Source organism: Heliangelus exortis, chromosome Z (genome assembly GCF_036169615.1).
Source record: "Heliangelus exortis chromosome Z, bHelExo1.hap1, whole genome shotgun sequence".
Lineage (NCBI taxonomy): Eukaryota > Metazoa > Chordata > Aves > Apodiformes > Trochilidae > Heliangelus > Heliangelus exortis.
The window spans coordinates 2,019,105-2,045,260 of record NC_092454.1 but is presented as its reverse complement, the minus strand read 5'-3'; the positions used below and the strand labels follow the sequence as shown (position 1 = coordinate 2,045,260).

The window sequence follows — 26,156 nt, the reverse complement described above, 5'->3', positions numbered from 1 at the left end:
TGTGGAGGAGAAAATAAATAAATACATCAATTAAAAAAAAAAACAACAAACAGGATTTGGTTCAAAGTGGTGAAGAATGGTTGGAAGCACACACTGCACCACAATTCCACTACCAGCTTGCATCAGGCAGTGGGGTTGGGGCAACTCCCTGCTCAGGGAGTTATATTCTCTAGGTATATATTCTAAGGAATATACCTTAGAATAAACATTTAGGGATCTGTTTTGCTTCCAGTTTTGGGGGGCTTACAGCCCAGCCTTTGCTTCAGTCAGCTGGAGAAGACTGGGTATGGCCAAATCAAGGAGAAAAGGAGAGCACAGCTGGAAAAAAGGTGATGTTTCCAGACTGCAGGCTCTTCCAAGTAGGGATGTTCTATTCCATAGCCTCTGGATATCACAAGGCAGGCAAAAAGCAGGATTACCAAATCCTTTGTGGGTAAAACACAAGTTCACCATGACCTGGGAATCACCTTTGAGAGCATTCAAAGAAGGAAGGCCAAATAAAATCCAACACCCACCAGGCCCTGGTCCTCTCCAGCCCTACCATTACCCCCAGATGAGTCTCTACTTTATTTCTAGAGGACCAGGCTAAGCCAAAACCCAACCAAGCCTCATGAGATGAGTCTTACAGTTGGCCAGGGCAAGACAAGGGCAATTGCTTTACACAACCAACTCAAAACACAAAGAGCTCACGGGGAATTTTTATTTTTCACTTCTGCTAAGCAGCAAATTCCTGGCTAAAATGTTTTGTAAACATTGCAGGTGACTCCAAAGCTTGGAGTCTTGCTGCAACAAAAGCAGTCATTTTCCTGACCTGAACTGTAGTTCATGCTGATATTTCTTTAGCTAACTGGAAATGCCTGTTTAAGGAACAGGTCAAAGAACAGAAAAAAAACCCAGCTCAGGGTTTCACCTACACTACCTGCTATTTATTATACCACCAACTCACTCAGAAGTTCCAAAGTCCACCCTCACACACTAAAAAGTTAGGCTATTTCTGCACTTTCCTTCCCAGACAGCTCTCACAAAAAGGACATACTATGCCTTTTTTTTTTTTTTTTTTACAGAGCTACAAACTAATTGGTGTGTAAATTTAAAAGTACAACGTGCTTAAAACTGCATCATAGAATGGCTGAGGTTCGGAGGGAGCTCAGAGCTCATCTCCTCCAAGCTCCTGCCATGTCCAGGGACACCTCTCATCCAGACAAGGATGCTCCAAGCCTCATCCAACCTGGCCTTGAAGAGGGGGCAGCCACAGCTTCTCTGGGCAATCTGTTCCAGAGTCTCAGCACCCTCCTGCTGAAGAACTTCTTCCTCACATCCAGCCTCAACCTCTTCTCCTGCACTTTCAAACCATTTCCCCTTCTCCTCTTGCTGGGCACTCTTGGGAAAAGTCCCTCTGCAGCCTTCCTGGAGGTTCCCTTCAGGAACGGGAAGGCAGCTCTGAGGTCCCCAGAGTCTTCTCTTCTTCAGACTGCATCACACTATGGTGACAGAGATCAGCTTCAAATATATATATATGTATTTAAAATACAAACATATATATACTTGTTTCTTGGTCCTCAGAAGGGATGCTGGGTCATTATCTCCTAAGCCTGGTTATGGTTACAGAGAAGAACAATAAAACAAAAATCCTCCACTGTAAATACATTCCTCAGCAGCAGCCAGGCTGCCTGGGACAAACACCTTTGCTTAAACTCCTTCCTCAGGGCAAAAAAAAAAAAGGGTAGGACCTGCTCATCCTACAGGACCAGCATGAGCCACCTGCTGCCTCAGGCTCTGGACCTGCTGCCATCCCCAGGTTTCCATCCTGCACCTTGGGATTAACCCAGCACCATGGCTGCAACTGGGACCTGTGTGCTTTGGGATTTCCCTCCCCAGTTTCCCACTCCAAGAAAGCAGCAGAGAGGAGGAAGATTTTAAATTGTTCTTCCTAATTTTTCCGATTTTAATTATTCCTTTCAATTCTTTTCACTTCAAAATATTCTCCACCAAAAAATTCTTCTTCAATTCTTCCCAATCATTTTCAAAATAATAATAAAAAAAAAGGCAAATTGACTAATCCCAACCATCTTGAGAGGAACTAAGATAAATTAAGGCCTGTTTAGAGTCTTTCCTGGGACAGTGCCCCAGCTCCATGTTCCTCAGCTCCCACCCAAGCCCAGCACAGATGCTGTTAAATACACAGCTGAGATGAAGAGAAAACAAAGCAGTTATTTTTTGCAGCATGCCCTGCAGCAGGACATCCATCTGCACAGCCCTGCCACAGCACAGGGAGAAACTCAGCCACCTCCTGCCCATCAGAGGAGGGAAATGCCCACAAAGCCACCAGCACCCACCTCTCACCTCCCTTGCACCTAACTCCAGGAAGTGTAACCAGTGGGCTGAACGGGGATTTTAGTCCCCAAAAAAGTTTGGCTTTGCTTTTTCTCTCCTCTCGTGGGGAAATGCTGAGGTGGCCGTGCCCTTGGCATGGTCCCCAGCTGCAGAGAGACAACCCCAGCAATCCTGGTTTACATTTGAATGATTTTTCTCTCTCTGTCACTGCAGGGTTCAGGAGGCTGTCAGGGATGCACACAGACCCAGCTCATTCAGCCTCATTTTTAAACAAAAAAAAATTTCAGTGCAGCCTCCAAGCTGGCCCTTTGCTTTGGGGCATGAGCCAGATATGGTCTTTAGATATCATACTCTAAAAAAATACAGAAGAAACCCAAAAATCTTCAAGGAGAACCTGTTTGGTTTCTTTTTTTTCCTAAAAGCAGCTGCAAAAAAGCAGAAGGCAGGAGCTCTGCAGCCTTAAGAGCTCTGCAGCAGAGGACCCGTGGATATTCCAAACTTTCCCATATCCCAAACTTTCCCTCTCCCACACGCTTACTTCCAGAATTTATTTTTTTTACAAAACATACAAATAATTTCTGCCCTTTCCTAGCTGCTACTCAACTCCAAACCAACACACAGGCACCTGCTAAGGATGAATCCTCCCTGAATCTTGAAGGAGAAATCATTTTCAGAAAGGTTTTGGAGAAGAACGTTTCTTTCATAGAATCACAGAATTTATTTATGGAATTCTTGGAATTATTTATGCCAATTCATCGACTCAGTATGTGATCACACTAGCAATACGGAAAAGGCTCTCCCCCGAGTCAGAAACCACCAATTCATTCCAGCTACTTTATTTCATACAACAGCTTCAAGTGAAAACCAGAGTACTCAACACTAACCATTAGAAAAGGATTTTTTTTTAATGCATCAAGTTCTCTCAGCTATTAAAAAATACTTGGCAAACACGAATCACTTTGCACAACGGGAGGGGGGGAAAAAAGGAATAAATACTCTGGTTTCTTACTCATCCAGAGCCTGCAAACCTTCTGAAGAGTACAGCTGGAGCTGCAAAGCACCCCAGGAGCAGAAAGGCACAGCCTGGCTGAGGCACTGTTTCACATTAGGTTCAGAGGCTTAAATGCACAATTAACATTTTAATAAGTACCCTGAAGAGAGCAGAAGGTCCAGAAGCAAAAAAGTAATTATATTTGTTTAGTTCTGTGAAGAGCTTCACTTTACAATAACAAAGGCCAGCGAGGTCAAACAGCTGAATGCTGCAGATGAAGCCCCGTGGGATGAGATGGCAGCTCCCAGGGCTGTTGTCCTCCCTCTGTCCCTGTTACCTCCTTAGGGAGCAATATTGGCATCTGCACAGGCTTCCAGGGCTGCAGTTCAGCTGCAGCAGCAACAGGTTTCTTTGGAGGGCTCTGGCTGGAGAGGAAAGGAAGAGGGAGCTGCCTCTGCCTCCTGCTTCAGCTAAGGAGAGATTTGAGAAACTCCCCTGTTCACCTGGACACATCCCACCACTGCCACCATCCAGCAGGAATCTCAGGGACATGGAAGGAGCAGGACCACACAGCTCCTCTTCTGCTGGGACACAAGGTGCACTGAATTCTTGTTTGCTTCTCCAACAAAATAAAAGCCACAAACCCCAAAGCCCCTAGGTACTGCACAGGGAGCAAGAAGAGGTTAAAATGGTCTCCTAGTAACTATTCACCCAGAGTCCTACGTGCTTGAAGGTTGATGCAGATTTGGAGCTACTCACACATTCATAATTAGGCACAGCTGTTAATTACGTTGTTTCATGGGGGCTATTAACCATCAGCCATCCCTCCTGTCAAGGCATCCCATGGAAAGGTTCTCCACCAGCAACATACAGCAGCTGGTGATTCCAAGATGGGATCCTCTCCAGTTTAAGAGCTCCTCAAGATGGTGCTGAGTCTAACCCAGCAAAGTCCTTGGTGTGGTTTAACAAGCACCAAGAAAACACCACATGTCCCACAAGGTCCCAGGAGATCTTCTACAAACACCAAGTGGAACTGAAGGGTTCTCTCCACAACACACAGCAGCTCCTGTTGCAGCCCAGCAGGAAGGAGAGGTGAAAGGACCTTGAAGTCCCACTTGGCCACTCCAAAGCAGCTCCTCAGCAGTTTCTCTCACCCTGGTTCAAGCAGGAGGAGGAAGGACTCCAAGGGATGTGCTGTTGTGGCTCTGCTAATGCAACTCTGACCATCAGATCAATAGGCTTTTAGCATGACTGCTGTATTGATTCCAGCAAGTCAGATCATCCCCATCTTCCCTCCAAAAGCCTCATCCTGCTGCCAAGGTGATCCAGGAGGCCCCAAACCACACTTGGAAAGTCATAAACTCTTAATACCCCACACCACCTCCAGTATGTCTCATGCTGCTTTGTTAATGCTCCTCCTGACAGCCCTGCACAAAGGGTGCAGAGGTTTCACAGAGGTGATGTGAAAGCAAGAGCTGGGACCTCCCTTAGTGCTTTCTAAGAGCAGGACAGAGAGCAACACACCTGCTTCACCTTGGGGACCTTCATGAGCAACCAGCACCCTCAGGCTCAGCACCTAAAAGTTGGTGGAGTTTTGTTGTTTGTTTTTTTTTTTAAACATTAGTTCATTTTTTTTTTGTGCATATACTCAAAGTCACAGCCCTACTAATTCAAAACCCAAAGCCCCACAAAGCCCCGTGCAGAAGACAACCTAGTTCAGTTCTAAACTTCACCACACCATAAAATTAAAAAAAAAATAAAATCACAGAATGGTTTGAGTTGGAAGGGACCTCAAATATCACCTAGTTTCAACCTCCCTGCCATGGGCAAGGACACCTCCCACTAGACCAGGTTGCTCAACCCACAAATCACCCACAGGTATTCAAGACACCATTCATAGCCCCACCACAGAAGCTGTGCCCCTAAAATGTCCCTGCAAGGCAGCCAGCCACCAGCAGAAGGGCCAGCACTGAAACACCAGCTCTCATCAATCTTTGCTGTTAAATCAAATATTAATTACATGCACAGATTGTCACCAAATCCCCACCATTTCCCAGCTGCCTCATTCAAGCCTCCCTATAAAGCAACAGGCTCACAAGCCATGCCCCAGCAGGCATCTTCCACCCATTCAGCAGATGAACTGGAGCAGAAACCCAATCAAGTCAAGCATAAAAACACAACGCAGGTTAATTACCTGATCAAGGAATTAAGAATCAATTAACCTGGTTGTCAGAACCAGCCCATAGGAGTGCTTGTAGCCAGGCTCCCTCACCCCTGGGGATGGTTGTCAGCATATCCAGGCACCCAGCTGGCAAGATGCTGAGGTTGGGGATGTTGGTGCAGTTTACCTCTGGCTTTCCTCGGGCTCCCTTTCACATTTTCCAAGGGAAAAAAAGGTTTTTACAAACCTAAGCCTGTGACTTTTGAAGAGCTCCGGAGAAGGACCGAGGTCAGCCCGCTCACAGGCAGCCCCTGCTCAACCCAGTCTTAAATACCCACAGCTTCAAAGCAGGAGCCCACCAGATTCACACAGTTGATATCAACAGCCAAAAAAAAAAAAAAAAAAAAAAAATTCAGCCCCCAATATTACATAAAAGTTGTCCACAAAATTAATTAAGAGAAGCAGAAATCTGAAGTGAAGCCTGGGGGGGGAGGGAAGGCGAGGACTGGCACTGAGACATGAAGCAGTTCCTTGAGAGAGGGCTGGTGCCAGCCTGGCACCACCTCCACGCTGGCCCTAGTCACACTGGAGAAATTTAAAACACTGGATTTCTGAGATGATTTTGCTTTTTCAGCAAAAAAAAGCGTCCTGAAGCCAAGCTGAGCCCCTTGCCCCAGCCTTCCCCATGGCTTTCACCGAGCAGGGTGAGCACAGGGAAAGGGCTCTCTCCCCACCAGTTATCCCTCTGTACCGGGCTGGATCTACCAGGAGCTCTTCCACCAACCTACAAAGACCTCCCCAGAGCCACAGCAAGGGGACCGATAACCCCAAACCCCGCGGGGTGCAACCCCCAAACCTCGCAGGGTGCCAACCCCCAAACCCCGCTTTTGGCCAAGGAGCAGGAAACAACTTTGCCTGAGTACCTCAGGGAAAACAAGTAAGAAATAAAAGAGTGACGCCTCCTCTAGACCCCAGGTTCTCCTTAACCAAAAAAAAAAAAAAAAAAAAAAAAAAATCAACACCAGAGTTTCCAATGTTCAGAAAGAACACTTTTGGGGAGCAAACCCGGGGAAGAGGGAGCGAGGCGGCCCGGCAGCCACCGGCCATGTTCTTTACCTCAGGAGGGAGCGGGTGCCCGCGGTCGCACCCCTGACCCAGGGACCGCTCGGGTTGTGGCGCCGAAGAACCAGAAAATAAAAATTAATCCGGGAAAAAATGGGCTTTTTTTTTTTTTTTGGTTAGTTGTAAGGACTTCTTTTTTTACCTCTCCCTCCAGCCTGATGGTTCAAGGGGAAAATTATGAAGGGGGGGAGGAAGGGGTGAGAGGAGGGATGAGGCTGTGAGGATTTGGGGAAGCTTGAAGGGTTTTTAGCGGTTCGCCCGCTCTGGTGACGAACCCCACGAAGCTAAAGGCGCCACAACCCGAAGTTCACCCATTCCCAGTACAGACCCAGACCTTCACACCACGGGGGGAGGGGGAACCCCCGTGAAGGACCGGACACCCTCAGAGAGGCCCCGACCCACCTGCTGGGGCAGTGCGGTACCGACCGGGATCTCCCCCGCTCCCCGAGTACGGGGAAAGTTGAGGATCTCCCCTCAGGGCTGCGGAACAACGCAATCAAACACAGAGCAGAGCGAACGACACCCCCAGGGCTCTACCCCCCCTCACACACACCCTGCCCCGCTCACCTTGGTGTAGAGCTGCGCGGCGGACATGGCCGGGGCGGGAGGTGCTAAGCGAGGGGCATGGGGCCGGCAGGCAGCGAGCGGCGCCGCCGGACCGACTGCCGGACAGACAGAACCACGAACGGACCCACGGACCGACCTTTACACCCGCAGCCGCCGGCCCGGGTGCGGGGAAACGGAGGGAGTGGCGGAGGAGGTGGGGAGAGGAGGAGAAGGAGGAGGAGGAAAAGCAGCTCCGCCTCCGCCGCGCCCCGCTCAGGTATGGGGCGGCTCGGCGGGGATCGGCTCTGTTCGGGTCGGCTCGGCTCCGTTCGGCACGGCTCGGCTCCGTTCGGCTCGGCTCGGTTCTTCACCTTCCCGCCATGCAGCGTCCTCCCTGCTCCTTTCAGGGAGGGGAGTATCAGCGCTTTCCCTGCGTCGGTTTCTATTAATTTTATTTTTTTTTATGAGGTAAAATTTTTAAAAAATAAAACATTAGTATGCTTATTTACTTCCTTCCACTCTCCGGTCCCGGTCTCTTCCCCGGGGATCCCCCAGGGCCGGTTCCCGCCCCTCAGCTGCGGAGCCGCCTCACCTTAGGCGCCGCAACGCAGGGGACCTGGCCTTGAATTTGGTTTGGTTTAGGTTGTTTTGGGTGGTTTTTTTCCGTTTTTGTTCTTTTCTTCTTATTTCCCCCTAGAAAAAGAGCCATGAAGCCCCGAGCGCACGGGTGCTCTGCACCACAGGAATGGGGTGAGCTGTGGGGTGAGCTGTGTGCTCCAACCCACTGGAAATTCCTTCAAGGAATGCACAGGGTTCGGTTTTCCTCCTTATTTTCCTGCCTGGAGGTGGGTTTGCATCCAGTCTGTGCTCCTGAGTCTCACTCCATCCTAAACCAGTGTCAGGAATTGTCAGAAAAAGCCAAAAACTTGTCCCCAGCTTGGTGGCCTCCATCTCAATTCATGCTTAGAAAGCACTTTTTTTTTGTTGTTGTTGGTTTTTTGGAGCCTGAGAAGGATGATGCAAACCCAAATTATTTCCTAAGTAATCTCCTTTGCTATTCATTACGGTCCAAAGGGTTTTTGCATATTAACTAAGCAGGCAGAAAATGTGCTCTGCCACACTTGTTGACTCTGTCAGAGGATCCCCCCTGGGTGTTTTTGGGCTCTGCCTCTCACAGGGCACCCACAGATCTCTTGGGGAATCATCACTGGTGGTATCTCACCCTCTGCTCCTTGTCCCTGAGGGGGCAAATTCTCCCTGCTCTGGCATCTTTTCCCTCAGAATCTGCCATGCAGGAATGTGGTGGGAGGACAGCCAGCATCACACAAACCTCTCTTTTTCCAGCTCTGCTGTCCTTGGTGAATCCAAATAAATTCCAGGTGTCTCTGGGGGAAGTTTGGGAAGAAGGGGAGAAGAAGCTGGACCCCGTGTAGAAATTCCCCTGGAAAACTTATTTGAAAGCCTCCAAGATAGACTTGACAGGCAAACAAAACTTCCTCCTTTCCTTTTATTCAATCAGCTGCAGGAACAAAATGTGAAGGAGCTGCACAACGGGAAGCAAAGTTTGCAGTGATAGCCCAGAGGAATAACATAGCCTTCCCCATGAAATACCAGCTGCTGCCCTCTGTGATTTTCCATTAAATTAAAACTTTAATTAAAGACAGAAGCTAACCCGCCCACCTCCAAAGACATCTGAAATCCCTGAAGTGCATCCTGAGTGCTGAGCTGTTGGAAATGATCTTCTTTGGAAAGCAGGAGGATCTTCCCAATTAGGAATCAAAACTTGTGTTGCTCCTAATATTTAACAAGCTCTCAAGCAGCATTTCATGGTCCCACCTCATGCATCAACATCAACACTTAGAGGTAAAAATGAACAAAATGCCACTTTGGGGTGGCATCAGTTTTGTGGGGGGATGCAAAAATACAGAGCATCAGCTCTGAAATGAGTGGGCACAGTAGCTCCAGCCTCCCCAGCTCCTGATTGTTTGTCTCCCCAGAGTCTCCAAAGCTGGACTTCCCACCTCCTGGGCTGTGCAGAAGTCACCAAGTGTTACATCTGGGCATGATGCTTGGGATGTGGTGTCACCAAACCCAGCCCTGATGGTTCTCTTACATCCCCAAGGAGTTTGGACCAAGCCAGCACCAAGCCCCGGGCTACCAGGAACCACTCCCCAGCTCAACTCCCCACACGTGTCCAAAAACACCCTGGTGGAAAGTCCTGAGGTCAGTACAAAAGCCCTCGTGAGCAGGTGGGTGGGTGCAAAAACAGTTTTAAAATTTTTGGCAGGTGCCAAGAAGGCACTTCAAGGGTTCATACCTTGGCCTTGTGGGTCTGGGAAAGTGGGATGTGGGGGGACAAATCATCCCTGGCTCTGTCACCAAGATGCTCCCACACCTCTGCTCTTCCTCCATCAGCATGAAAAATCTATTTTTAAATTTTTTTTTTTTTTATATATATAAATGAAGAGGCTGTGACTACCTGGCTTTTAAATGGGGTCACTTACCCTCCTGGTGCAGGGACAGGTCACCCAGCCACACACCAGGCTGTGTCACTTAGCACTGGTGTCCCTGGATTGGCTCCAGGACCTCTCAAACCTGCAGGGAAAATACCACGATTGAGGAAAGTCCCCAATTTAGGCACAGAAAATTATTTTTAGAGGCATGGAGAAGGTGCTTTTAGAATTTGGTGACCCACTCAGCAGCCTGGTGGGGGCCTTACCAATTTTTCTTCCAAAGGACCCAGCAGCCAAGGGGTCAACCCCAGCAATGTGTTCATCAACTGAGAGTTTCCTCTCTGAAGAGTTTGGCCACCCATGGGAATTAATTTCTGCTGACAGCAAACCTCCTCCCAGCTCATCTTTTATTTCTTTTGTGCAGACTTCACGTGCATTGCAGAGGAAATTTTGCTTCCAGGAGCAGGAGCCCAGACACTTTATAAATGCTTGATAGCTCTGACCACCTCTTCTGAGTTATTATTTTATTAAAAAAGAAAAGATTTATTACAGCTCTGGATGGCTCAAATTCACTGAGCTCACTGATGCAGTAGGATTTTTATTTTTTTTTTTGTCTCTCCTATTGGGTGTACCCAACGAGAGTGTCACAGCCTTTAATAACAGACTTTAATTAATCCTGAAATGGTGAATGTGCTATTATATTCATTTTTCAAAGAAGAGTCACAGCAGTAAAGAAAAATCTCCATTGCAGGACCACACCAGGAGCCTGTGGCAAACCAGGAAATTAATCTCTTAATCATTTTCCCAACGTGACCCAGAGGTGAGAGCAGAGACCTACCTGAGCTCACTGGGCTGATGAAACTATTTCCATTCTCTTCAGCTCCAGGAGGAAACAAGGGTTCAAATGGAAAAACATGAGAAAGAAAACCTTTCTGAGTGCCACAGTGCATCAGCAAGAAAGGAAATGAGGTTGTAAATGAATTCTTCTCTTTCCTCCTCTGAAATACCCAAAGAAATAACTAAGGAAATACCAGGGAGATAGTTGAGGGCAATGCCCTGGGGAGAAAGAAAGAAGCTGGATTTTCCCACCTGTCCTGCTCCTCCTGGATAAACAGCATCCTGGCCATTCCCATGGGGGGCTGAGAGGGCAGTGAGGAGCTGTCCCCTCTCCCCCCCCTGCCAAAACCCTTCTGAGACCTCCCTGCTGACCCCTGGCCATGTTTTGTGTTGCTCTGCCCTAAAATATTGTCACTCCTCCAGCCCCCCCTCATCCTACATCTTCAACCTATGGCATTGCTGGCAATCCAAGGCAGTCCAAAGAGGCAGAGATGCCACCAAAATGATAACTAACACTAAATAATGATAAATAGCACTAAAATGTGATAAATATTATAAATAAAATAAAAATACAATAAATATGATAAATAAAATAAAAATATGATAAATAAAATAAAATAAATAAAATAAATTAAAAATAAACTAAAATAAATGAATAAAATAAAATAAAAATATAATAAATATGATAAATAGCACTAAAATGATCACCTCAGTCCTGCACACTTCTTTCTGACCAAGGAGAGGTCTGACAGACTAGCACTGGGATCCCAACATTCAAATTCAACAGGGAACATACAGTATTCTTGCATTAAATGCTAAACATCTGGATTTGGAGCTGTTGTAAAAAAAAAAAAAAAGACTAGGGAAAAAAATAAATCACTTCTAAAGTACTCTGTTTATTCTATTTTCCAGACACATATTCTGAGCATCACAGTGGAGAGGGCTCAGTTATAAACAGAGTGAATCATAAACACCCTTAGAAAACGTGGTTTAAGGTTACCAAGGGAGCTAAAAAAAAAAATCATCAATTATTTTGCAGGGAGTCAGACATTAATTTTCTCCTGAAAGGGTGGATTTTGGCTGGTTTCTCACTCAGCTTTGAGAGAATGTTCTGCATCCTGGCTTGGTAAGCTTGCTCCTCTGCTAGAGCTGATTCACCTTCTTGCTGCTTCTCCTCTTCCTCAGCATCACGAGCCTGCTGCCGAGAGGTGATCTGAGCCCTGAGTTGCTCCTGGTGTTCTTTTGCTTCCTTCAGTTTCCTGGAAATGACATGTGAAGAGTTTATTTATGGAGTGTGGGGAAACTGTTTTATTATTATAATCCCTTAATCTGTTACCATGAAACCTTAGGCTCAAGAGCCTCAAAACTCCTCTCAGGTGTCTCAGCCTCACACCCCATCCTGAGACACTGCCAGGGATGGGGCAGCCACAGCTTCTCTGGGAAACCTGGCACAGGGGCTCAGCACCCTCAAACTCAACAATTTATTCCCAATATCCTACCTCAATCTCCCCTCTTCCAGTTTAAGACCATTCCCCTCTTGTCCCATCCCTCCCTGCCCTTGTCCCCAGTCCGTCCCCAGCTTTCCTGGAGCCCCTTCAGGCACTGGAAGGTGCTCTAAGGTCTCCCTGCAGCCTTCTCTTCTCCAGCCTCAACAACCCCAACTCTCTCAGCCTGGCTCCAGAGCTGCTCCAGCCCTCCCAGCATCTCCAGGGCCTCCTCTGGACTCACTCCAACAGCTCCATCTCCTTCTGGGCTTGGGGACCCCAGAACTGGACCCAGCACCCCAGGGGGGTCTCCCCAGAGTGGAGCAGAGGGGGACAATCCCCTCTCTGACCCTGCTGGGGATGCAGCCCAGAACACAGTGGGTTTCTGTCCTGCCAACACGTTTTGGGCTCATGTTGAGCTGCTCATAACACCCCCTTCTCCTTCTCCTTCTCAGAGCTGCTCTCCATCCCTTCTCCACCCAGCCTGGATTTGCCCAGACTCAGGCAGGGTATGAATTCCAGCAAGTTCCCTTCAGAAGGGTGAGATTCCTTCCATAGCCAGGAGATTGTTACCAGGAAAGCAGCCAGAGAACACCAGAGGTTCTGGCTCTGGAAGGAACTTCTCCATGGACAGGTGGTGGGCAAAGAGCAGGAGCACAAGAGGGAAATGGAAAAAATACAATCAGAATACTTTTTGCTCTGGGCTTTGCATGACACCCAGAGGAAGAGTTCAGCTACTGCGTCTAACCCTGTTCTCCCCTTGAGGAACTGGGCGGTACCAGAGCCTCGTGCAGCTGGGTCAGGAGCAGCAGTTGGGAATTTTGGTGGCTGAGGATCTGATTGCTTAAAGGCTGGATGTGGGTGGAGGTTAGCACAAAGCCTGACCTCCCTGGTTCTCCTCGGTAAGTAACAAACAAACCTCTCATTAACCCTCCTCCCCAAACCTCTGCCACTCCTAAGAACAGCTCAGACAGCCAGGGGATGTGTTTAATAAACACAACCCCAGTCACACCATGCTCTAAAAAGGAGCAATATGTAACAGGACACCATTATTTGTGTGATGGGATCAGAGCTGCTGGCACAGCACCAGCTGCGATGTGAGAAGATGCAATCAGCACTTCAGAGCAGAGCCCCTCTCAACAGAAAGCCCACCCAGTGCTCTGAGACTTCCCTGAAAATGAGAATTTGCCCAACTTCCACTTTTAAAAGCCTGAGCTGCAACGAAATGGAAAGATGGCATAAGAGAGAAATACCTGGCATATTTTTCTTCTTCTGTATGCTTGAATTCTGTGATTGCCTCATCTAATAACTTCCTCTCCTGAGCAAGTTCTTCCTGCTCCTTTGCATTTCTCTGCACTGCAAACAAACAAACAAACAAATAACAACAAAAACACTTTCAGTACAAAATCCCCTTAGCTCTGTGAAGCTCGAAGCCTGAATAGGAAGAATCACAGAATGATCACAGAATCATGGAATGGTTTGGGTTGGAAGGGACCTTCAAGATCCATTCCCACCCCCTTTCCATGGACAGGGACACCTCCCACCAGCCCAGGTTGCTCCAAGCCCCATCCAACCTGACCTGAGACACTGCCAGGGATGGGGCAGCCACAGCTTCTCTGGGAAACCTGGCACAGGGGCTCAGCACCCTCACAACAAACAATTTCTTCCTCAGATCTGATCTCAATCTCTCCTCTTCAAGTTTCAAACCATTACCTCTTGTCCTACCATTCCATGCCCTTGTCCCAAGCCCCTCCCCAGCTTTCCTGGAGCCTCTTCAGGCACTGGAAGCCTGAGTTTTGTTGCTTCTGCACACAAAAAATGCTAAGGGGATTCTCAGCTTGTTTGGTTTTCATCCACTCTCATTCAGATTTCTCATTCAGAATTTATAATAATAATCTAACCACTAATAATGACTTTTTGCTTATGCAATCCTCACTTTATTAGGTGAGGAAGAGCCAGGGGAGATTGGGGTAAGAAGTGCCTCAAGGAGGGAAGTTTCAGAACCAGATTTTGTGCCAGCTCAATCAGGCAGCCTGTGCATGCTGGGCCAGATGAACTTCCCAAAAAGCAGTGGGTTGCACTCCCTCTGCTTTTTCCAAGCTTTGGAGGTCTGGTGCCTGGGCAGCAAGCTCAGGTAACCCCTACCTTTGTTCTCCATCTGCTGCTGCCTTGTCTCCACCACATCTTTCAGGAGCTGCTTTCGAGCCTCCTTTTCCAGTCGCAGTCGCTCGGCCTTCTCAGCCCAAACCTTGGCTGCCTCTTCATCCAGGATCTTCTCCTCTGCTTTTTTATTCTGTTTGTCCTCCTCCAGCTTCTGAGCCAGGTGTGCCAGGTAAGCCTGTTGCTCCTTTAACAGCTCTTGCTGCAAATACAGGGACATTTGGAGATCTCAGTGAGTTCTAAAAAGCCTTTCAAAAGCCAAAGAGAAGTTCCCACAGGCAACGTGGGAACTGGGAGCCTGCAGCTCCATCCCAAACTCTGTCATGGAAAAAGGGCTCTCCAGAATATTTTTCCTGGCCAGTCAAGAGTGCCTGGGCAGCAGCACAAGAGCAGAACAAACCTAGAGTGTTGCCTTCCCCCACAGCAGCTCAGCTGCCTCAACACAGATTTAGAAGTTTCCAGTGCTGACCAAGCTACTTCACCCTCACCTGCATTAGAAGGATCTAGAAATAAAAATAAGTAATGAGTGATAATAAATACCTCCTCCTCCTCTCATTTAGTGCCAAGGTCTGTGAGTTTATCCAACTGACCCACATGAATATATAAATACCTTGAGCAGGTAATGAGTGCAGCTCTCTGCTGGTTCTTAAAGTTACCTGGAAACTCATTTTCACCCTGAAGCTGGACCTTCTACTTGTTTTGAATTCAAGAAGTGCTTCATGGCATCACCAAGATATTTCATGTGAGTTTTGGCATCTATATATCTCTTTTTTAAAGACTGTAAACTGTTTTTTTAGTATTTATGCATTAGAATAAATTAAATATTTACCTTCCTCTGCAGTTACAAATCTTTACTAACTCAGGTCTACAAAGCAAAAATTTTTTTCTAACCTCCATTATGTCCAGGCAGTAAAAGGATGATAAATATCAGGTGATTTATACACCATGAAATCAGGATGGAGGGACAAGATTCCAAGATTTCCTGAGACCCTCCTTCTGTTTTTTTTCTAGCCTTGCTGATTGCAAAGCATGTTTTAATGTACTCACTGTGGTTTTAAACAAATAATGAGCTGCTGCAGAGAAGCAGGGGGCTGGCAGGAGGAGAAGCAACAGGATAAGCAACAAAAGAATCAGCTTGTTCAGAGCAAAAAGGGCTCCTCTCTGATCTCATTGGACAAAATTAGTCCAGATGAGACACTGCCCCACAATTTCCCCATAAAAACCTGATTCTAGCCCTTACTTTTCTTTTTTTTTTCTCCTTGGTGTCTTCCTGACATTCCTGAAGAGATTTTTCTAAGATCTTCATCTCTAGGTCACGTTCATTTTGTTTTTCTTCATTAAGATGCTTCTGCTTGTCCTGGACTGCACTGAGCAACATTTCCCTGCAATCCTTCTGTTTCTGGAGTTTCTCCTTCTTTAGTTGGTCATTTTCTAGCTTAAGCAGCTGCAGTTCTTCTTCCTGCAACAGGAAAAACAACCAGTTTGGAAAAAGGACACCGGAAGTTCAACCCAAGTGATGGCTGGAATGAGTTTAATCAGAAAATCAAAAAGCAAAGATGAAATATTTAAAGGCAAAGCCTTTCTTGCTGACATCAGAGAATTATTCTCAGCCACTAGACCTGTTCAAGTGGGAACATTTTAGTGTGCCACTCATTAGACTGCAGGATTTTCCCCCTTTAATTATCACATGCCCTGCAGTACCCAACCACTGGAATTCCTGCTGTAAAAGATCTCACATCTCTTCAGAGAAATCAATATCAGTGCAGCATGCAGGAGCTAAAGCCAAGTCTCCTCCTGCAGCCACAGCCACTTACCTGTACCAGAGCCCTGTGCTCCTCCTATTTCTGCATATTTTGTCTGCCCTGTGTCTGTGCTGGGTGTTCAAGAGCACAGCTTCAGTGGACAGAAGGTTGCAAAAATCAGTTGGATCCTAATATTCTGATTTACTGAATCTCCAGTGCTTCAAACTTTAAGTTCCACTTTATAATGGGAAGAAAAAATGGACAGTCAAGCTGAACTCTTAAGAAAGAAACAAAGGAAAACATTCAAGGTCCATCTGGTATATGTACATTTAGGATTATTTGGCTTAAAAAATAAATCCTAAAGTAGCATCCATGAAATAACAGCATAATTCCTGCATAGGAGTGAGTTTCCAAACCAAAGTGCACTCAAACATTGTCATAAAACAATACCTGACCATCATTCACTTAGCTACAAAGTTCAGCTATCTTGGAGGTTCACAGGGTTTTGTTAACCTGGTTTTAAGTTAGATGCCTCTTTTTTAACATAAATAAGTCTAAAATTGATCAGCAGATTGGTCAGAAAGAGCATGGCTGGACCTAAGGAACACAACTGGTTATGCTGGACAGAAAGCACCCACTGCTTCTTGCAGAGTTTCAAAGCCAGAGTTGACTTTGCTGTCTCTGCCTGAAAGGTCAAAATCACTTTCAGAAGATGGTGAAACAGCTTTGAAACTCAGGATCTGTTATTTCAGCCAACCTGGATTAGTTCCCTACAGGAATTTGACTTCTGGGGCTCTCAGCCAGCCCTGATGTGAGCCCTGGAGCAGAGCTGGGAAGGAGGTGTGTGAGAAAGGGCTGAGGAGGCTCTCGGGAGCTGCAGTTGGGTTCAGTCCCAACTTTTGGGGCCCACATGAGTGCAGGAGCCTGGGGACAATCCTGATCCAGCCCTGCTTCATCATGGTCTTCATCACTACAGAACATGGAGTAGTTTGGACAGTTGCTGGCTCCATGGGCCTCCTGTCAGGGAGGACACTGTCCTACTGTCACCCTCTGATCACCTTCCCTTCTGGGAGCAGAGCACTGAGCGTGAGGATTAAACAGATCTCTCATGCTCTGAGATCTGGTGCTCCAGCTGGGACACAGGATTGAGGTTGGACATCAGGAAGAAATTCTTTGGTGAGAGGGTGAGTCCAGAGGAGGCCCTGGAGATGCTGGGAGGGCTGGAGCAGCTCTGGAGCCAGGCTGAGAGAGTTGGGGTTGTTCAGGCTGGAGAAGAGAAGGCTGCAGGGAGACCTTAGAGCACCTTCCAGTGCCTGAAGGGGCTCCAGGAAAGCTGGGGAGGGACTGGGGATGAGAACATGGAGGGATGGGGTGAGAGGGAATGGTTTAAAACTGAAAGGGGGGAGATGGTTTAGGTTGCACATAAGAATTTCTTTACCCAGAGGGTGATTAGACCTTGGAATGGGCTGCCCAGGGAAGGGGTGGATTCTCCATCCCTGGAGATATTTCAAAAGAGCCTGGATGTGGCACTCAGTGCCATGGGCTGGGAACCACGGGGGGAGTGGAGCAAGGCTTGGACTTGATGAGCTCTGAGCTCCCTTCCAACCCAGCCCATTCTAGGATTCTATGAAGATGAGGTTTTAGGAAGAAATGTTTTACTCTGAGGGTGCTGAGCCCCTGTGCCAGGTTTCCCAGAGAAGCTGTGGCTGCCCCATCCCTGGCAGTGTCTCAGGTCAGGTTGGATGGGGCTTGGAGCAACCTGGGCTGGTGGGAGGTGTCCCTGACCATGGAAAGGGGTTGGGAATGGATGAGCTTTAGGGTCCCTTCCAACCCAACCCACTCCATGATTCTGTGATTCTCTAGCAGGAAAGTGGAAACCAGAAACATGCAAAGCTGATTGGCAGGAATTTGAAAACATTTCCATTCCCCACAGAGGCTCTGAGACCAGCTCTGAATGCCCAAATCCTTTCCATGCTGCATTTCACAAGATGTTCTTTCCCTCTTGTCAAGAGGAACGCGCTGGGGGAAAGAGGCTTAGGTTAATAGGACAGGCTCAGATCCTAATGGAATCAGAGATGCTCCAAATCGGGGGTGGATTAATCTAAATGTGTAGTAAGCCTGTCAGGAGGAGAGCCTCCAACAGAACCCAGAACTGAGAATGCTGTGGAAATTACCAACAGTTGAGCTTCTTCCTCCTTCAGCCTCTTCTCCTCCTCCTGCCGAGCACTGAGCGCAGCCATTTGGGCATTGAGAGCATTCAGGACTTCTTGGTTCTGCTCTGCCAGTTTCTTCCCCTCCATCTCTCCTCTCCTTTCCTTAGCCAACCTGTCTGCTTCCCAAAGCTCAGCAAACATCTGCTCCTCCTTCTCTTGTTGCTTTTTCATTTCCTCTTTCAGAGCTAGCTGGGCCAGTCGGTCTTTGCACACCTCCTGCTGATGTTTCTTCATCCACTTTTCATGAAGCTCCCCACATTGTTCTCTGAAAAGTAAGAGAAAAAGTCCAGGAAAACAAAAAGAAAAGATTACAAAAAATAATACACAAATCATTAAGTCTGGAGTTGTTTGATGGATGGAGGCTCCTAGCTTGTAACTAACTCAGGCTTCCAGTACCTGAATGAGCTCCAGGAAAGCTGGGGAGGGACTTTGGACAAGGGCAGGGAGTGGAAGGACAAGAGGTAATGGTTTGAAACTTGAAAAGAGGAGATTGAGGAAGAAATGAGCGGAGATCTGAGGAAGAAATTCTTTGTTGTGAGGGTGCTGAGCCCCTGTGCCAGGTTTCCCAGAGAAGCTGTGGCTGCCCCATCCCTGGCAGTGTCTCAGGTCAGGTTGGATGGGGCTTGGAGCAACCTGGGCTGGTGGGAGGTGTCCCTGCCCATGGAAAGGGGGTGGGAATGGATGAGCTTTAGGGTCCCTTCCAACCCAAACCACTTTATGGTTCCATGCAATGGCTCAGGAAGCCAAATTCTACACTTGGGTCTGGCACCAACTCCTTTAGAGGCCACAGGAAGCACAGAGAGAGTGATCTGATGGAGATTTGGCCATTAATGAGATGAAAAGCAGGTCCTATGTTTGCATTTGTAAAAAAAAAAATACACTTACATGCACAATGTTACATCCACAAAATTTATTTTCTGTAAAATGTACACAAGTAGCTGGAACATGCATTATGTGGTTTGTTTATTCCCTTTTCTTATGAAATCCACTCACAGCCTTGTTCAAGCACGTGGGTTGCTCTTTATTCAAGTGAAGGCTCAGAATACTCACCTGAGAGCTCCTTCATAGCCAGCAAATACTTGGAGAAGGGAATTTAGGTTATGATACAACCAAAACACAACTCAAACTCAAATATAAGTTTGGCATAACCTGGCAATTGCTCAGTTCTCAGTCACAGAACCACAGAACTGTGACACTTGGAGAACACCTCTAGGTCCACATCCAACTGCCAACATTCCCCCTGAGTAAAATATATTGATTAATATCTGTATCACCCATGTCCTGAAGTGCCTCATCCACATGGTTTTTAAATCCCTCCAGGAATGATGGGGACTCCAGCCCTGCCCTGGGCAGCCTGGGCCAGGCCCTGACAACCCTTGCCAGGGAGAAATTCTTCCCAAGCTCCAATCTAAACCTCCAGCTCAATTCCTCTTCTCCCATCCCTTCTTCCTTGGGAGCAGAGCCCGACCCCCCCTGGCTCCAACCTCCTCTCAGGGGGTTGCAGAGAGCCAGAAGCTCTCCCCTCAGCCTCCTTTGCTCCAGGATCAACACCCCCAGCTCCCTCAGCTGCTCCTGGGCAGACTTCTGCTCCAGACCCTTCCCCAGCTCCCTTGCCCTTCTCTGGACACACTCCAACCCCTCAATGTCCTTCTTGTCCTCAGGGGCCCAGAACTGACCCCAGGATTCCAGGGGCAGCCTCACAGGGGGACAATCCCTGCCCTGCTCCTGCTGCCCACACAGTGCTGACACAAGCCAGGATGCTGGTGGCCTTCTTGGCCACCTGGGCACACCCTGGCTCCTGTTCAGCTGAATCAACCAACACCCCCAGCTCCTTTTCTGCCTGGCAGCTTCCCACACTTCCTTGTGTGATCCAGGAACCTCCTGACCACTCATCCACTGGTTGTCCCAACAGCAAAAGCAGGGAGCAGCAGAGCAAGAGGCAGCCAGGAGCCACAGCACACTCCAAGAGGTGTCCTCACCTTCAAGGAGGTCAAACTTACTACATCATGACCAGTTTTCTTACCCTGGAACTCTAGGATCTACCTTCCAAGTTCTGGGTAAGAGCTGGAGGTGATTACAGAGTAGGGTGCTCATTAGTATTCATGAAAAACTTATTTCTCCAGTGTTCTGAGGCAAAAACCATTACTGACATTTGAAGTCTTACACCAGTAGAAGAACTGTATTACCTTGAACAATGGGCTCCAAGTTGTCTCAGCAGCAGAGGAATAAGGACTTAGTTATTCTTTTTCATGCTCAGAAACTAATCTGAATTTAATTGCATGCTCAGAGGGGGAGAGAAGTTAAATAAAAGTTTGGCACCGTTGGAGTTTTGATGGAAAATAACCCTGTAACTGCTTGATTTCATCAAAAGAATTCCTTCAAAGCAGCTTTTACAGCAGCCCATCAACATCTGCTCCCCCAGATGCTGGTTTTCTTCCTCACTTTGCTCTCCTAAGCTTCTTAAAATTAAAATTGAGCCTTTATGTAGCCACTTCCCCAAGACAGAAACTGCATTTATTCCCCCTCCTCCCACTTATTTATTCACTTTATGGCTGCAGGACAAAGTTGCTGTGAGAAGAACATTCTCACATGGATGCTTCTTATGTTATATCAAAAAAAGGGATGCAATGGGTTGATGCAAATTGTAAAAAATTACAATTTTCTTTACAGATACCAAGGCTGAACATGTCCCTGAGTTAAAAGAGGCTGAATTATCTTTTAGCCACAATTTCTGACTCCCAGAGAATATAAAAAGTTACCAGCCCTGAGACACCCACATTTAGGGGTCTAAATCTCAAGCTGAATCCCTTCTCCCTGGTGTGTGAAGCAAGCTAGAAGTACAAAATAAAAGGCATCCCAGCAGCACCTCCCCTAAACTATTTTAGAAGTGAATTTCAAGCACTTTGGGGGCTCCATTTTAGAGCCAGCACCACAAATGTAGAAGTGTGTGTGCTGCCTTAGCACCTGTGAAGTGCACAGCTCAGAAATCAACATTTCTCTATGAAATCACTGAGTTAGACTTGATGCACAAGTGAAAGGGAGTGTTGGGTTTTTTTTTTTCCCCAGGCTCTGCACACTTGAGAAATGGGTGGTGTGGATTTCCAGAGCACTGCTGGAGCCCAGGAAGAGCTGCTTAAAATGATTACAGTGACACAAAGTTCATGTTCTTTTCATCACTTCCTCAGAACACCAGGATTCCCAAGAATTGAGCAAAGCAGATTGCATGGCAGGGCCTTGGGGGGCTGAGAAGCACCTGAAAACCTGAAGGACTTCAAAAATCAAGCTCAGCATCTAGGAAGATCTGGTATGGAAGGGAATTCAAGGCTCAGCTTTGGCTGGTGCTTGGGAAAAGTATGGGATAAATAAAAACATCTCAGCTTTTTAAGGATTTTGGAGGTATTGGGTTAATAATCATGATTTAGGCCAAATTAACAATCTTTGAACCCTTTTCACTCCAGATCCAGAAAGCTGAAACAGAACAGAGCAAGGAATAACAAGAGAAAACCCAGGTGAAAGCACAAGGATGCTCCCACAAGGCTTTGCCAGTGCAGCTGGTGGAATCTTTTTGGGGTTTCTCAGCACTGAAATCAACTACTGGACACAGGACACCTCTCTGCACCTTCTGCCTTCACCTTTCTTTTTCTCTGGGCACCACAGCATGGAAAATCCCAGCTCTTTAGAGGCTGCACCTCTTCAAAAACAGCAGAGCTGAGACCTTGCAACTCCTGGCCAAGCTCATAGGCCTCTACCCAAACCACCCAAATCTTTTTCTTTTATCATTTCAATCATCTTTCCTTCCCCAGCTTATTATTGTCACCTTCTTGTTTGAATTGCCTCTTGGTATTAACTTATGATTTGATAAGATACCTGAATTGCTGCTCTAGTTTTTCAGCCACCAGCTGTTGTCTTGCTGCTTCTCTCTTCTCTCTCAGGAGTTTTGCTCTCTCCCTCATTTTCTCTTGTCTGTCCAGCTCTGTTTCTTCAAGTGACTCCATCTCAGCAAAGTACTGACTGTTCTCTCCCTCCAGCAGCTCATGGAGTCTGTAATGAAACCAGGGAAAGAAAAGCTCAAGAAATGCTCTCTGCAGAATGATGGAGTTTTAGTTTATTTGTTGTGAGCTCAAAATGGGTGCTGGGCTCCTCTCAACACTTCTTGCAAAAGCCAAAGAAGGGAACATCCAAGGAAACAGCAAATTTTAGCAGGAGGATCACTCCTGTTGTGCCCACAGAGGGGATCTTTCAGCACAACAATTCTGTCCTGGCACAATTTCAGCTGCTTACCTCACAAACCCATTTCCAAGGCTGCTTTACAACTTCAGACCCCACTAAACAAATTCAGTTCATTTCCAGACTGCATTTTTCACCAGTTGGTATCAGTTTGAGCCTGCACTATTGTTACCCTTCAGTGTGATCCTTCTTTGGTATTTATCCCCCCTTCTCTAATACTTAGAGACCTACACTTGTATTTTCTCTCAAATTTGTTATTTTAGCACCACCCTGCAAACCACTCCTCACCCTGCAGGATCTTTGATGGGAGAACTCTGCCAAACTGGCAATTTTTAAACACATCACCATTTACCTCTCTGAAACCTGAGCCTAAGGGGTCCAGAAATTCATTAATTCCAACACAAATGCCACTGCAAAATCACTCTCACTTTCATACAGGGATACTGTGTCAGCAATAATTAGAGGAGCCAAAACAAAGGTGAATTTTGGGGGTGCAGCTCCACTCTCTTCACTGTCTCCTTGCAAAGACGAATCTTAAGCAGCTAAGTCAGAACAAAACTCATGAAGTTCAACAAAATATCCTGCACCTGGGGAGGAAAAACTCCCTGGGTTAGGACAGGCTGGGAAGTGGCTGTGCAAGGTGATCCAGCAATGCACCCTGGTGGTGAAGGTGAGCAAGGAGGAAAAGCTCTGCCAGCAGGACCAGGGGGGTGAGAGATCCTTCTTCCCAGCACTGGAGACTTCACCTGGGTTGCTGGGTCTGGTACAGCACAAGGGAGATAAAAAATTAGTGGAACAAGCCCCGTGAAAGGCTGCTGAGGTGATTAAGGGTGTGGAGTATCCATGAGAAAAGGAAAATCTCTCCTGAGGATCTTTTAGAGAGAGCTGGGAGTGTTCAGCCTGGAGAAGAGAAGGGTCAGGAAGATCTCACTGATGTGAACAGACACCTAATGGGATGGAATGAAGAAAAAGGAGAGAGCTGCTTCTCAGCAGTGCCCAGAGACAGGACAAGAGGCAAAGGGCACAGATTCAAATGTGTGATATTCCATCTGGACACAAGAAAACATTTGCTTTGCTTTCCTTTACTGGACCAGGTTGCCCATAGAGGTGGTGGGGTGTGGAGAAAAGCACAGAGAGAGTTGGGGTTGTTCAGGCTGGAGAAGAGAAGGCTGCAGGGAGACCTTAGAGCACCTTCCAGTGCCTGAAGGGGCTCCAGGAAAGCTGGGGAGGGACTTGGGACAAGGGCAGGGAGGGATGGGATGAGGGAGAATGGCTTTAAACTGGAAGAGGGGAGATTTAGGTTGGGATTGGGAAGAAATTCTTTGTTGTGAGGGTGCTGAGCCCCTGTGCCAGGTTTCCCAGAGAAGCTGTGGCTGCCCCATCCCTGGCAGTGTCTCAGGTCAGGTTGGATGGGGCTTGGAGCAACCTGGGCTGGTGGGAGGTGTCCCTGCCCATGGAAAGGGGGTGGGAATGGAGGAGCTTTAGGGTCCCTTCCAAACCATTCTGGCACCCCTGAAGCTGCCCCATACTTTCTGTTCTAACAAAACCACCCCCTGACACACTCAGCTGAGCTCTGTTTTTCCCAGGGAGGTTGAAAGCCAAGCAGATGCTGCTGTTAATTAGCAACCTGTTCCCTACCTCTCTCTTCTCTCCTCAATCCCTGCCTGCTGCTCCTGCATGGCTGCATCCACCCTTCTGACAAGAGCACTGTGAAGCCACCTCTTGGAGTTCCTTTGCTGCCAGGTGTGAATCCTGCGGTACTGGTTGTAAATCTCAACAAAATCTTTATATTCCTGCAGCTCCTTCTCCCTTTCTCTGTGGAGCAAGATAAAATTGTCAGAGGCTTGCTCCTTGGGAGGCTTGACTCTCTGTAAGAGAAAGCAGAAGCAAGTGGTGAAAAGTTAATGAGTTCTTCTGGGGTTTTACTTAGTTGGGTAGATGAGGAAATAAGAACAGAGCACCAAATTTTGACAGTTCAGGGTTATTAGGATTAATTACCAACAAACTTTGCCTTGAAGGGAACATTGTCAGTACAGGAACATGGAATCACTTCATGGTTTGGGTGGGAAGGGACCTTCCAAGCCCATCCAGTCCAACACCTGGAATATCTCCAACTGGATCAGGCTGCTCAGAGCCCCATCCAACCTGACCTGGAATGGTTCCAGGGATGGGGCATCTCCCACCTCTCTGGGAAACCTGGGCCAGGCTCTCACCACCCTCAGAATAAAGCTTTTCTTCCTTTTATCCACTCTGAATCTTCCCTCTTGTAGTTTAACCCCATCACCCCTTGTCCTATTGCTAAAGGCTCTGCTAAAAAGCGTGTCCCTGTCTTGTAGGTTCTCCTTTAAGTTCTGAAAGGCCACAATAAGCTCTCCCTGCAGCCTTTTGTTCCCCAGGCTGAGCAACCCCAACTCTCCCAGCCTGGCTCCAGAGCAGAGCTGCACTCCGGGGCTCTGAGCTCCCCACTGCACCCCACTCAGTGCCCTCGTACCCCCAAAAGAACACGGGGCACCACTACACCGCTTCCCTCAGAGCCCCCACGGCCGGTACTGGGTCCAGCCAATGTCCTCGGCCCATCCGGACCCGGTTACCTCGGGCGAACCCCAGCGGCTCCTCTCAGAGGGCCCTTCCCCAACCTGCCCCGTGCCCGCACCACTGGCCCCGCAACACCGGGCATGTCCTCACCAGCCCCATGGAGTGCGGGATGGACCCCATCACCTCCCGGGGCAACCGGTGCGGCCGCCGCCGTCCCCATCCCCCTGGGGCCTCCATGGCTGCAGCGGGAACGCCGGGACGCGTCGCGCGTTGCTATAGCAACGGAGAGCTAGGCGGAAGTTACGTCACACGGGGGCGGGGCCTGCGGACTGGCGCGCCTTTCCTGAGGGGACTCAGGGGACGGGATGGCGGCGGGAAGGGAGAGACGGGACGGGGACACGGGACACAGGACACAGCCCCGGGACAGCGCTGGGAGGGTGCGGAGCTGTGGGGCGGCAGCTGACACAGTCCCAGAGAGGTTTGGGTTGGAAGAGACCTCAAAGCTCATCCATTCCCACCCCCTTTCCATGGGCAGGGACACCTCCCACCAGACCAGGTTGCTCCAAGCCCCATCCAACCTGACCTGAGACACTGCCAGGGATGGGGCAGCCACAGCTTCTCTGGGAAACCTGGCACAGGGGCTCAGCACCCTCAGAGTAAAACATTTCTTCCTAAAACCTCATCTTCATAGAATCCCAGAATGGGCTGGGTTGGAAGGGACCTCAGAGCTCCTCAAGTCCAAGCCTTGCTCCACTCCCCCCGTGGTTCCCAGCCCATGGCACTGAGTGCCACATCCAGGCTCTTTGGAAATATCTCCAGGGCTGGAGAATCCACCCCTTCCCTGGGCAGCCCATTCCAAGGTCTGATCACCCTCTGGGGAAAGAAATTCTTTCTCATGGCCAACCTAAACCATCTCCCCCCTTTCAGTTTGAAACCCTTCCCCCTCATCCCATCCCTCCCTGCCCTTGTCCCCAGTCCCTCCCCAGCTTTCCTGGAGCCCCTTCAGGCACTGGAAGGTGCTCTAAGGTCTCCCTGCAGCCTTCTCTTCTCCAGCCTGAACAACCCCAACTCTCTCAGCCTGGCTCCAGAGCTGCTCCAGCCCTCCCAGCATCTCCAGGGCCTCCTCTGGACTCACTCCAACAGCTCCATCTCCTTCTGGGCTTGGGGACCCCAGAACTGGACCCAGCACCCCAGGGGGGTCTCCCCAGAGTGGAGCAGAGGGGGACAATCCCCTCCCTGACCCTGCTGGGGATGCAGCCCAGGACAGGGATGGTTTCTGGGGTGACAGAGCAGACACATCCCTGTCCTTGCTGTGATCCATCAGGTCCCACACAGCCCTGGTCCCTCTGTT

The 26,156-nt window shown here is 48.3% G+C and overlaps 2 protein-coding genes across 5 annotated transcripts in view; both read right to left on the bottom strand.

The window, feature by feature from the left end:
- The window catches only part of LOC139790041 (unconventional myosin-Vb-like), a 120,385-nt gene extending 112,950 nt beyond the window's left edge, over window positions 1-7,435 (bottom strand). For all 4 annotated transcript variants that reach the window (XM_071731261.1, XM_071731260.1, XM_071731258.1 and 1 more), the window contains exon 1: window positions 7,176-7,435. In XM_071731261.1, coding sequence (XP_071587362.1) covers window positions 7,176-7,202 — 27 coding nt within the window. In that variant the 5' untranslated portion in view covers window positions 7,203-7,435. The remainder of the gene's footprint in view (window positions 1-7,175) is intronic.
- Window positions 7,436-11,320: 3,885 nt separating this feature from the next.
- On the bottom strand, window positions 11,321-25,091 carry LOC139789891 (cilia- and flagella-associated protein 53-like). The gene is made up of 8 exons (XM_071731008.1): window positions 24,956-25,091; window positions 23,909-24,138; window positions 21,911-22,084; window positions 18,005-18,308; window positions 15,329-15,547; window positions 14,074-14,290; window positions 13,182-13,284; window positions 11,321-11,703 (listed from the first exon to the last, which is right to left on the bottom strand). The coding sequence occupies exons 1-8, from the start codon at window positions 25,040-25,042 to the stop codon at window positions 11,469-11,471; spliced, it is 1,569 nt and encodes a 522-aa protein (XP_071587109.1). The 5' UTR covers window positions 25,043-25,091; the 3' UTR covers window positions 11,321-11,468.
- Between the last annotated feature and the right edge of the window lie 1,065 nt (window positions 25,092-26,156).